General features: G+C 29.3%; 1 protein-coding gene across 11 annotated transcripts in view; it reads left to right on the top strand.

The window, feature by feature from the left end:
* LOC127734051 (sodium channel protein 1 brain-like) overlaps positions 1-12,904 on the top strand; it is a 111,688-nt gene that overhangs the window by 55,498 nt on the left and 43,286 nt on the right. For 8 of the 11 annotated variants that reach the window (XM_052243603.1, XM_052243602.1, XM_052243610.1 and 5 more), the window contains 6 exons: positions 1,690-1,704; positions 3,103-3,126; positions 4,813-5,250; positions 7,397-7,411; positions 9,749-9,775; positions 11,345-11,429. In XM_052243603.1, coding sequence (XP_052099563.1) covers positions 1,690-1,704; positions 3,103-3,126; positions 4,813-5,250; positions 7,397-7,411; positions 9,749-9,775; positions 11,345-11,429 — 604 coding nt within the window. The remainder of the gene's footprint in view (positions 1-1,689; positions 1,705-3,102; positions 3,127-4,812; positions 5,251-7,396; positions 7,412-9,748; positions 9,776-11,344; positions 11,430-12,904) is intronic. The other 3 variants (XM_052243607.1, XM_052243608.1, XM_052243609.1) reach the window with 3 other exon arrangements.

Genomic DNA, 12,904 nt, shown 5'->3' with positions numbered 1-12,904 from the left:
CTGTAACTATACCTGATGGGTCATTTATATTCATTCATGGATTGGTTGGAATAAATGTCTGACATGGCATATGGCTTTGACTTCTTTTGTTAGTTATCATATACTTCTCTGTTCTTCCGATGGAACTACAGTACCATTCATCCTACTTGACCCAGTTTTTCAATAAAGTGTAAGGGTTAGAAATATTTTGTATGTGAATTAATTACAATTACATGAACCTGTAACCTGTGACCCTAACAGATTTCATTTGACCTGTGAGTTACAACTCAGTTTGAGAGTTCATTGCCCTTAATAGAATCCTATATTTTAGCAAGTGAGACATTTCAGTGTGTCAACTCTTGAGTAGATAGATACAAAATCACAAAAGTTTGTTACTTTTTGTTACTTTTTGTTTCTTTATATGCTTATTGAACGTGTTATGATAATGTTGTTTAAACTTCAAAATATATACTGTAAGTGTGATATCTCTGGTGCAAAAAAGAAAATTACCCTTATAAACATGGCCTTTCTTTTTTGCATTGTATTTTTTCAGTTTATGAGAGCACCTCATTTCACCCATTACACTGAATTAGCATATACATTGTATTGTTATGTGAAAGAATACAAAATTTTAACTAATAAATGATAAATAGAAACGCTGACGTAGATCCAGATGATATATACAAAGAGATTAGTAACTTATATTGATTAGCAAACATTTTGAAATGAATAAATAATGAATATTTGCTTCATTACTGGAGATTCAAAGCCCTTAAAAAATTAAATCAATAAAAGATATTCTTTGAAAAAATCAAATTCTCAGTTGCATTCCTTTATATCCTTCATTATGTAGATAATTTTATTATTAGTTATGATCTTTGAAATTACCTTTCCCACAGTTATGATAGAAATGCTGTGGGAGGGGGATGGGGTGGGGGTGTTTAACTAAATGCAAATAAAACACAAGGAACAGAAAAATCAATGTCTTCATTGTTTTTGGGTTGTTTTTTTGTTGTTAACTTTATATCAAAAATGGTAAAAGAAAAGATATGATAAGAATTTTTTTTACCCCTGAATTTTACAATCAGAAAGTATTCTATATCTATCAAATGAATAGAAAGGTAGACTGTCATTAGTATCTTAATGTCAATGTTTTATATATATGTGTTAGCCTAATATACACTCAAACATAAAACACTTAATGGTTAAACTGCCAAAAAAATAGACCAAAATTGCCTCCTGTTGTCCTGATAGATTAGAATATAATTGACGTGCAGCCTAATATCTTAAAGGATATTTTCCATAAAGATATACATGTAAGAAGACTGAAAACTCATTTAACACCACAACATTTTCATGCTTTACTAATAAAATGATAAAGTCTGTCAGTCATGTTTCAGTAACAAAAAGGTAAAAAGGTTAACTGTTAATAATATAAGGAGCCAATATGTATCTCCAAAATTAAGAACAATGTATGTTTGAAATGCATTATCCTTCATCATCTTTGCCATAACAATGAAAGGGAACATTAATTTGTCCCTCTATATGATATAACTTGTAGCCGATATTGGCAACTTTAGTACTTTACAGAATTGACATTGTGCACACAGAGTGAACGGTTGCATGCCACATATGCGGTCTCAATTTCTAAAAGTTTGAGTATTCATAAAAGGTTTACAATGATAAAACATTTCCTTTTGTAACCTATAGGAAGAACAGGAGTTGGTAAGTCTAATGCAGACTGATTATATGTTGGAACAAACAATGTCTTTGTTGTGGGTTAATTGTCATGATTGTGTTCAGTCTCATCATCAGATCATTTGGCATGGTTAATTCATTTACAATATTGCAGTGCCTTTTATTTACAAGAAATCGTCATCCACAATAAAACATTGTTTTTAGCTTTTTAATCATTATGCAGTCTGGATATTGGTTTATGTTTATTAAAAATACAAATTTGTTGGTTGCAACAAAGTTTTGTTATTGTTTAATAAAGCTGGAACTGTTTCACATCTATTTTTTTAGATTCACCATTTGGTTGCACATTCAAAACAATTTTTTTTGCAATTTCATGCCCAAATTTTCCCATTGTGACAAGAACATTATAGTATCGATATTTCCTTGCTGTTTATTTTTAATATCAAAATTTCAGACATAATTCTTTCTTTTTCAAACATTAGAGAAGATGTAACTGATAATGAAACATGTTGTACACAATAATTCTATTCACTGTATCCAATATTACAAACCTATTCTGTAGATAAAACAATTTGAAAATGGCTGAACTATAGAATGTTTCCCCCACAATGTTGATTCAGTTCTAGAAGCTAGTTTGGTGTTATTTGAAATATTTTAGTTCTGTTGAGTCAGTAACATTTATGTGAACAGTTTTAAAAAATAACTAGTATTTGTTGAAATGATTATAGAATTTTATTTACACATAGCTGTGCAGATATGCAACTAAACAAGGCATAATGTAAATTGAATGTTAACCTGTGCATAACTATTGAGGTTATGCATAAAATGAAATTTTTGAAATTCATAATTTTCATATATATACAAATGTATATTGAATAACAAAAAAAACCTTTTATTTTTCAAGTAATAAAAAAATCAAATTGCGACATCTTATAAACAATAATGAAATTGGCTAAAATTTTGTCTTGCTCTACAATATATTTAAAAAATCACAAAAATGAAGTTTTTAGGACATTACTGATGCTTATACGGATATGTAACTATATTTTAATTAAGGAAGCAACTACTTAATGTTGAGGCAATAAAAAATGTTTTAACCAGAATTTATAAATCAAATAAAACTTTTTGATATTTTTATACAATAACAGGAATTTTTTTAAAAGTTTGAATCAATTTGTTTCTGAAAAAAATGGAATAATTTCTACATGTTTGTAACTTTTCAAGTATTGTAATTTATTTCATATTAGTTTTATTTTGGATAGAATGAAATAAAAAATAAAGAATAGAAAACATTGCTTCTTTCTTAAACATGGAAGGTTGTTCCTTAATTCATTGGTGGTAAAATAAAATAACGAAATATTATATAAAGAAAAAAATCTTCATGATGAATAAATATATTTGTAAATTTTATTTTTGTCAATGCAGCAAAAGCATGAGGACGAGAAAAAGGTATTATGAATTAATAGCTATATGAATGAAATTACAAAATAATTATTTTTTTTGTCTCTTTGGTGATGGTCCAAATTGTAGCATGTTTTCTGGGATACCCTTTCGTGAAAAAAATAACTAGCTATTCTTTGACAGCATATTTTTGTATGATAATATGACTGTTTCAGAATTTATTTTCCTATTTTGGGAAACTTTCCATCACCAGCTTGAGATTTACCTAACATGTTTTGAATGGAAGTAACTTTGCATGAAAATTGTCTCCCTTTGAATTTAACAAAAAATTTGCCAAGGTATATATATATTTCAAAAATGCCTTCTCTACATTTCCTTATTCAGATATTTTGCATGTATTTTCTTTAGACCTAGTGTTTTATGTTTCTGCAGCTTTTATGATTTAATAATACTGGAATATGGAATATTGTGTGATTACAATTATTTTGTGCTATATTGGAGTGTGATGGTTGGAAATAAGGTCAATTGTTTGTATGTGAAATTAAAACCTCTCGTCTGAGATTCATTTGGACAGAAATAAACATAATATTTTTAGGACAATTTAGTAATTATTGTTTTGTATATTGATTGATGTCTGGAATAATTACAGAAGTAAAAAAATGCAATTTGTGAATGGCATTGCATTACCAAGAAGGAAATTAAATAATTACGTATCTGTGTTCCCGGTGTTGTGTAGAACATAATTGTAAATCAATGTTGAACGAATTGTCTCCAACCGTTTAAATATCAAAATTAAACTTCATATAGATTTGAAACATTAATGAGAAAGATAATTAATGTTGCTTTTTTTCATATTGATTATCAGTTTGATGTAATAAATTTTACAGAATCTCATGAATAAAGTTCACATGAGACAGGATCATTAACCAGATATTGTTATGTATACTGTCTGAAATACTATGTCATTGAACGAATCTTTTGCATAATATAATTCTTTGTATTGAATATATAGATTACAAACTAAATTATAAGAATAGAATATCCATTGGACTTTCAGGTCTTTTTGATGTGTCAGATTAACAAAGTTTTCTTTTTAGGTGTAATCCCTTGAAATAATATTTGTGCTAAACGATTATTGAGTAAATGTTTTTGTTTGATTCTTTCTGGCTAAACTTTATTAAATAACATCAATCATTACAACTTTTATTTAATTTGCTTCTCAACTTAGAAACCGTTTGTCCTTTAAACTTTAATTTAAGAAGAAAAGGAAAGAAAGAGAAAAGTTTGAACAGAAACTTCTTATAATGTTTGAGATAAAGAATCAGAAGAAAACTTTTATTTCTAATTTTCCCCCTATATTTTACTGTTTAACTGGACTTGTTTTAGTTAACCCATTCAGATACAGTCTAAGGTTATAGTTTTTAAAACGTCATTAACCTTTTTCATACAATCCTGGAATTTAAGGAACTTTTACAGAAGCTATTCTTCAGATCATTATGATAAGCTTTTTTTTATTTTAATTTTCAAAATTTCACTACCCAACCTTCACAGAAGTTTTTTCATGATCAAGTGGTAACACTGAGCAAAATTTATATTTTTTATTATTTATTTTCTGAATTTAACTGATTAACAAGCATAGGCTTCTTTTGGCAGTCATGACACCTTTACATTAACAACAGCAGTCATAGGAGAGATGAAGGGAATTTCTTAAATATCATTTGTTATTTCTTATAGGAAAAAGCAGACAATGAAAAGAAACAGAAAGAAAGAGAAAAACAAAAGCTAAAGGAACTAACAAGTGCCACAAAAGCTGCTCAAAAATGGAATCCAGGACATCGAAAAAATAAAACAGGGATCCTTAATAAAGACCAAAAAGATTCTGGTACAAAAAATGATAAAAATGACAAAAAATCTGATACAACAAATGGTGAACCGCTTATCAAATATGGAAAAGGTAGGAATCCTATGGTTAAAATGCCCAGTAAGGACAGTGGTTATTCTGTGGAAAGCAAAGGTAGCTCCCAATCAAATGGAAAAGATACACCTAGAGATGAAGGGGACAACGTCAGTTGGGATAGTGACTCTAATCCACGCAAAGCAGACTCAGGAACAGGATCTCTCAGCCAGGAACCAGTCTATGAAAAGAAGACATCTAAATCCAAAGAATTAAATGTAAGTGATACTAAGGTTCAAATGTTTTATTCATAACAAAGTCTGGGAGTTCTAAAGTGTTTGCTGTGTTTCCTTACTTTTAACCAGACTTCTTTACTCCTAGATTAATAAATGGATTAAGATTTAATTTCGTTTGACATGGGAACTTGCTTTTCATTTTCGTTTGACATGTGAACTTGCTTTTCATTTTCGTTTGACATGTGAACTTGCTTTTCATTTTTTCAATCAAACTATTTTTTTTTCTTTCTTTTTTTTCCAGCTGTCTCAAATTTTTATTTATCTTGATTTAATTCGTTTGGATTGAAAAGTCATAGATTTTTAGGAGAAAAAGATATTACAATCTTGTTTTTTTGTCGCATTTTTTAAAGAGAAAAAATGCTTCATCAATTAAATTATTGTGCTTTATTGAAAAAATGTGAATGAAAAAAGATAGTGGGTAAGCCTCAGTGAGACAGTAACCCAACAGCATAACCATTAAAAATAGTGTTTGATAATTGACAAGTGCACATAATATATATATACATTTGTACATACTTATGTTTACATTCAAATAGAAAATATATTTCATTGGTACACTGGTAAATATGTCTGTTACTACTCAGAATTGGCCACTCTTTGATCAAGATAATTCATAATCATAATTGATAAGTATTTAATGGACACAAAAGGCTGTTGTCCCAGGTGTCCTGTAATAGGGTCAGAGGTGAACCACACCTGGTACTGTATGTTCCTTATTATACAACTATGTAAGAATTTAGGTCATTTAAACATGGCATCCTGAATTTTACAAAAATATCATTATAAAATTAAATATTTTGCATTTTTAAGCCCATTTTTATCTTAATTGCTGCGAGTCTCCTTATAACTGAATAATTCATTAAAATTTACTGGGTGAAATTGTCCCAATTTATTTAATCTCATGATTCTACCAATTGGCAATACATAAATGTCAAATGGCGGAAATATGGCAATAATGTGGAAATGTTTAACAAGATACCTTGGGTTATCCATTGATTTTTATGTGTGACTTGCTATTGTTACCAGCAAATTAAAGTCTAATTAGGGATTTTTATTACTACACAATAAAACACGAAGGATTTATTTAATAATATGATCCTTGTATTAAATAATTCCAACATAGTTACTGATCCAAAACAGATTAAGTTTGGATTGAAAAAGAGCTAATTTGTTTTCGATAAAATCTGTAGTTGTCACATTTTGATAAATTTGGATGATAGACGAACATTTTGTCATGCATTTAATGCAATAAAAACAGTATAATTAAATTGTATATAAGGCCATTTATGTAACTTAAATCTACATTTTACTAAATTTTTATTCGTTGTTAGGAAATAATCATCCTGCTGCGAAGTAGACCCACAAAATCATTTGATTATATAAGGAACAAGAACTTCCAGTCTGGATGTCTGTTAAGGGCTTTATGAAATATTTGAAAATAGTTGTATGTTGAATCTTAACTTGGATGTCTTTCAATTAATATGAATACATGATAGTACGCTAAATAAAAGCATCAATTTATTTTTTATCTAAAAAACAAACATTTCTTCTCAGTTTTGAGATAAAAAAATTTTTAACACAAATGATCTAGTGCATGCAAGAACCTTACAAATATTTCAAGAGAGAATAGTTCATGTAGACAGAGACTGTGGTAAAATTATGTAGTTGATTCTTGTAATTTTAGTCCATAATAGGAAAGTCGTTAAACAATCAACTAAAACTATGTATTTTCACAAAAAAAATGCTTGCAAATGTTCTTCCTGTACATAACTAGATTTATTAAAGCTCTTGACAATAACATAGAAAAGCCATACACATGCACACCCAACATATAATGAAGAAAAATATTACCTAACAAATACATATGATAAAATAAGAGTTCAAAAATAAATCACTTTTGATATTGATTAAATGTCAATGAGACAGCAACCCAATGACAAAAAGAACCAAACAACATCTAAAGTTTATAAAAGTAGAGGACAACATATACCGGTAGTCGTTTAAAAACAGGTGTCCATACTCTCTCAAGCCTGGCTATAGAGCCACCATTAAAGATTAAGACACAAGTAATGTTTCTTGTATGTAATATCATGAAATGCATTATACATTTTAACTTTACAATACACAGGGTGGATTGACACATGTAAGTTACTGAAATAGTGTGTAAATGTTACATTTCTTGCTGAAATGCTGTAATGTCATGTATGTTACATCTTAGCTGAGCACCCTGTAAATGTACATATTATAGCACATCCTTTATCTATGTTTTAACATCCATGCTGTCTTCCTACTAAAACTCAGTTGTATGATTGTCCTCTTCACAAAGATAAAGACAAATATTGCTGTGAAGCTGTAACTTTTGGTACAAGCTTATTATATATAGGAATATTTGGTTTGCTGCTCCTTGATGACTTCCAGTTACCAGTAATCATTTGACTAATTATAGCTCCATAGGTTAAGAAATGAGAATAAAAAGGGAATCAAAATCATATATAAATCCTTAGATATGGTATTGTTGTCTCACCTAAAAGAAGTTGGGTTACGGCAAGACTTAGTTGCAGTGTTTCTGGAAAAGTCTGCTGCATCAACAATTTATGTCAATTTAGGGGTTTAGTGATATTTGATGATATTTAGTATGCAGTTGTATTATCATTGGCACATCTCATTTCCATTGAGTCCATTTGACCACACCCACTTAGTCAGGATCAATTTAATTTGAAACTTTTGTTATATGTATATATTAAAGTGTTGCCATTTAAATTTCAATGTTTGCATTATACAATAGAAACAACACACAGGCGAGACATACATCTCTGTGTAAACAGTTTATTTCTAAACAAATGTAATAAGTGCTACAGGTTAATGAGTAATCCCTGTTATTGACCTCTAGATGTTTTTTTGGTTAATTTCTTGTTGGGTTTCCTCTCTCATTGACATTTGCCAACTTCTCCTTTTATTCATTATTCCTGGCTTGGATTTGGATTAATTTTGTTAAAATTTAAAGTGTTTCCTGTTCATATAAACCTTGTCTTATATACTTAGTATGTCTTGTTTCTGTATTGTCTTGTATACCTGCCTTTTATCATGTCTTGTCTCTGTATTGTCACATTGTGGATTTCATTATTGGGTTTCCCTTTTGGATATATAAAAATAAGAAGATGTGGTAAGATTGCCAATGAGACAACTCTCCACAAGAGACCAAATGACATAGAAATAGTTGGTTTGTTGTATTCTACCTGTTAATGATGGTAACATAAGAATGTTCTACAGAGCTTATAAGACTTTATATAGTTTTTTTACTATTATAATCCTTGTTTTATTCAAGATGATTCTACTGCGGGTCATTTAGTTTCGTGGGTACCAATTTTTGTGGATTGAGGAAAACTTCCATTTTCGTGCATATTTGAATTCAGGGTTTTGCTTTAGGCAACATATATTTCTATGGAACATTTGTAATTCGTTGAACATTCAAATTCGTGGTTTCCCTGTACCCATGAAATCCACGAAAATTGGTATCCAACGAATAATAATAAGTCCACAGTATTTAGTTTTGTCAACATTGAATAAATGAGTCTTCACCTCTCTGTTACTGTAGTGTGTTGTAACCACCTTTATATGTTAATGTGAATCACAAGTGCCAAGTGATCTTCCAGCCTGTTGTAGATAAATATTTACCATCAGATTAAGTAGACAACGTTAAATAAACCGTTACTTGTTTTGAAGATATTTACATGCTTGCTGTTTGACAAATTTACTTATATACAGACAGTCACAATTTTTTAATTATTTTATGTCAACACTTAAAACTTTGAAATTTAAAGATGATTTATGAATATTACTATTTCAGATAAAAAATACCGTAAGAAGGATAACATTTTAAATGCTGGGGTTTCTTTTATGGTTGAAATAATTTATAATACCATAATTTCCCTCTGCTAGGGTGCTTTGTAATCTTTCAAATTTTGGACATCAGAACAAATTAATATTGCACTAATAATGTGTCTTAGACTATGAGTAGCTTTAGATATTCAAAGTGCAGACAGAATTGAAAACTGCACTTCACAGTTCACACCTTTGTTGCCTCTTTGGATAGGACTAGTATAGATTTAGCAAGTCTTGGATAATAACTTAAATTCTTTTATTTACAAACACTTCTTTGATCTTACACATTTCCATGAAAATAATTGATTTATTCCAGGATCCAATTACCAGCTTCCTTCAAACTTAAACTAACATAATAAAAATGAAAAAAAAGCTTTGCCAAACCATAGAAATTTATTTTTGTGTAATAGTTCATTGAATTTCTTTCCTTAACTATACTAAAACTTGATCAGTAAATATTTGAAGTTTTCAAGATATTAGATATAATTTGGTAAAGAAAAAGGACAAATTCTGAGGTCAGCCATGCTTTTTTGGAAAGCGTATACTAAATTACAGCATTCAACAACTGTTTTATCTCATTGATTATTATCTATTTCAGCCACGTTCATTTCTGGATCAAAGTATAGTAAGCTTGATGTGCTAATTGTTTGAACAAAGTCTTTGAAAATAAGTTGTTTATGTATTGTTTCACTAAATTTATCATGTGGGGACAACAGTTGCACTTCAGGTACCTATTGGTGTTCTTAGTCTATGTTTATTTCACATTGAAATTTCCCCTTGTCCATAATTTTGTCCTAGATTAGTGAGCATAACTACTGATAGTGAGCATAAATGCATTTTTTACTGTGATGACTCAATAACGTGCTGTATTGGACATATTGAAAAAGTTGTTACTCTGATTATTTGTCCTTGCATAATTTATTTGTACAACTTAATAATATGTAGAAGTTTAATTACACTGCAATACATGCTCCTACTGAATTTTCAAGTTTGGAGAATCCAACACTTGAGATTATATACGGCATAAGTTATTTGTTCTACATATATTTTATACCTGTTTATAGCGACGAATCACTGTTGTGAGTATTTTTATGGTAGACCTGCATTGTCACCAGAATTAACATTTTTATCCTATCTGTTTTGTGGAGGATTAAATCAAGTGATTTGTATTAATAACTATGCACAGTCGTTTACCAGAAAAGAATGTGCACATTGTTCTAATAACAAAGGAAATTTATGTGTTTGAGTCCTAAGAATTTGAATCTAGAATTAACTTCAAAGTGCAATAGCTGCAGTAACAGGATCTGTTTTCTTTAAGTTATTTTGTTTTCTGATTTAGTGTTAAAAGACCCCTATAGCCTCATTTATACTAATATTTTTTAAGGAGAAAAGGAAGAAATGATAAGAGTCATTACTCAGTCCCTAAATTTTTAAAAAGTATAAGATTCTTCAACACTTTCAAAATATGTTTCAGCTCATAAATAATAAAAGATGGTATACTCTGGACAGGTCAGTTATGATGCGATGTCACTATGAAATCATAAACATGGTAAAGTTGATTTTTTCCCTCCTAACATGGCCATTTTGCACACAGTTTGGTTTAAAAATAAGTAATGAGGAGAGGCCTTACCCAAAAAGATATTTTACCCACATAAACATCTAAGGATAAGAAAGACATATCTTTTTGGATAAAGCCTAGCAACATATATTTAAATATTAGTGGAAGATCTTAGAAATATGGCTGTTTTTGGCTGATTTTGCAGTTTTGCATTAAATGTAAGAAGTTGGACGCCATATCACAAATCTGTCAGACAAAATTCAAAAATATAAATACTGATCTCAGACAGACTATATGGTGCCTTGTAAACATCAGAAAGGATGTTATTTGATAGATTTGTTGTACTTTTGGATCTTCAATGGCCAAACAATCTTATCCCTTCTGTTGTGTTTTCTGTTTCAATAAACTCACTTATAAAGGACCATTCATGCTCTTATTTGCCCCCATTCTGTAGACTTACATTGAATGATTTGAATATTTCTTGTTCTTTCTGTCCCATCTGTAAGAAAAGTACAAACTTCTCAGCTAACTGGAGCTCTCATATCTTCTGCAGAATACGTATTATATGTAAAGAGGTTTTTAAAAATGAGCTATAATTCTTAAAACCAGTGCAGTTTGGGATGTTATTTTTTACAGATATCTTCGTCAGATGTCCAAATTATGAAAAGTGCAGGAAGATTCAGTAGTTTGTCAAGGGAGGAAACTGTAGTCATTATCAAACGTAAGTAATAAATCTATATAACACCACAGGTTTTCACTTTTTCCATAAGACAATAGAATACGTTAAAATAACATATATTTTAGGCTGATTCCACTATTTAATAAAATAATTCTTTACAAGCCAAATTAAATTACAATAGTATGTGGAATGGGACTATGCAGACTTGCAATGTACCATTAGCTGTTATTAATTTTCATACGAAACTCTGTGTAGTGTTATATGGATTAAGAATCGTTTTGCATAAAATGTATACTAGTATATGTATATCATGATCTGGTTAACCGGTAGTTTGGTTTAATGAGACATATACCTTTTGCCTTATGACATGCAATAAAATCTTTTTAAATGAAACAGTAGTATAATGTCTTAACAAATCTCTTCCCAGCTTTGCTTCAGATTTTCTATATTTAGTCATTTTGATACTCAATCCTGTGATCTTAAGGCCCTACCAGTCAAAACATTTATTCTTCCAAGGATATTTTTAAACAAATATTGATTGTTATAATGCATTTTGAATTTTAAATTCTAATTGTCACAAATAACTTAATTATCAAGGATTTCAACAAGTTTGATAAATAATGTTTGTCTAATGAAACTCAATTCAATAGCAATTCTTGTTCAAAATAGAGCACTGACGTACATGTGACGTCAGTCCTCGATTAATAGATATCCTCGTTTCAATTTCAGATCCTGAAATTAATTCTGTATTGCTGATATATATCAACAGTTTTAAACTGATTGTATTTTGGATTTATAACAATGAAAATTGATCTCATTTAAATAATGTTTTTAGGATTATTTTATAAGTTTTTATGCAGTATTTGTTACTTATTAAAAGGTTGTTAAGGTCATAAAAACAAACCCTTTTTTAATTATACTCAAAGAGATCTATTTTTAGGTGTCATCAAATCTCTGGACTTTGTTTAAATTGAAATGTATATATCCATATAGTATAAATGTAAGCAATAAAAAGACAAAAAAAGTGAGGCCTACTTGTATAGACCAACCTCGATTTGTTTTTTTATGAATGAGTTACACCCATTGACCCAAGGTCAATCAGCATAAATAACGTAATTGAACAATGAGTTATTTCTGTAATGTCATAACATAATCATTGTGACATAGGAAATGTACAGGAAAATGCATGAATTTGAAAGTCATCTATAAGTATGATAATGTTTTGCCATGTACTGCAAGTTTTAAAAGTTTAGTTGATAATTTGAATAAGGAACATATATCTTAAGTAGTTGATAATTTGAATATGGAACATATATCCTGAGTAGTTGATAATTTGAATAAGGAACATATATCTTAAGTAGTTGATAATTTGATTATGGAACATATATCCGAAGTAGTTGATAATTTGAATAAGGAACAGTTGCTAATTTGATTATGGAACAATTATATCCTACGTAATTGTTAATTTGAATAAGGAACATATATCTTAAGTAGTTGATAATTTGAATATGGAACAT

This window comes from Mytilus californianus, unplaced genomic scaffold, assembly GCF_021869535.1.
Source record: "Mytilus californianus isolate M0D057914Y unplaced genomic scaffold, xbMytCali1.0.p SCAF_3, whole genome shotgun sequence".
In the NCBI taxonomy this organism is placed as follows: domain Eukaryota; kingdom Metazoa; phylum Mollusca; class Bivalvia; order Mytilida; family Mytilidae; genus Mytilus; species Mytilus californianus.
This window is presented reverse-complemented; position numbering and strand designations above follow the sequence as displayed.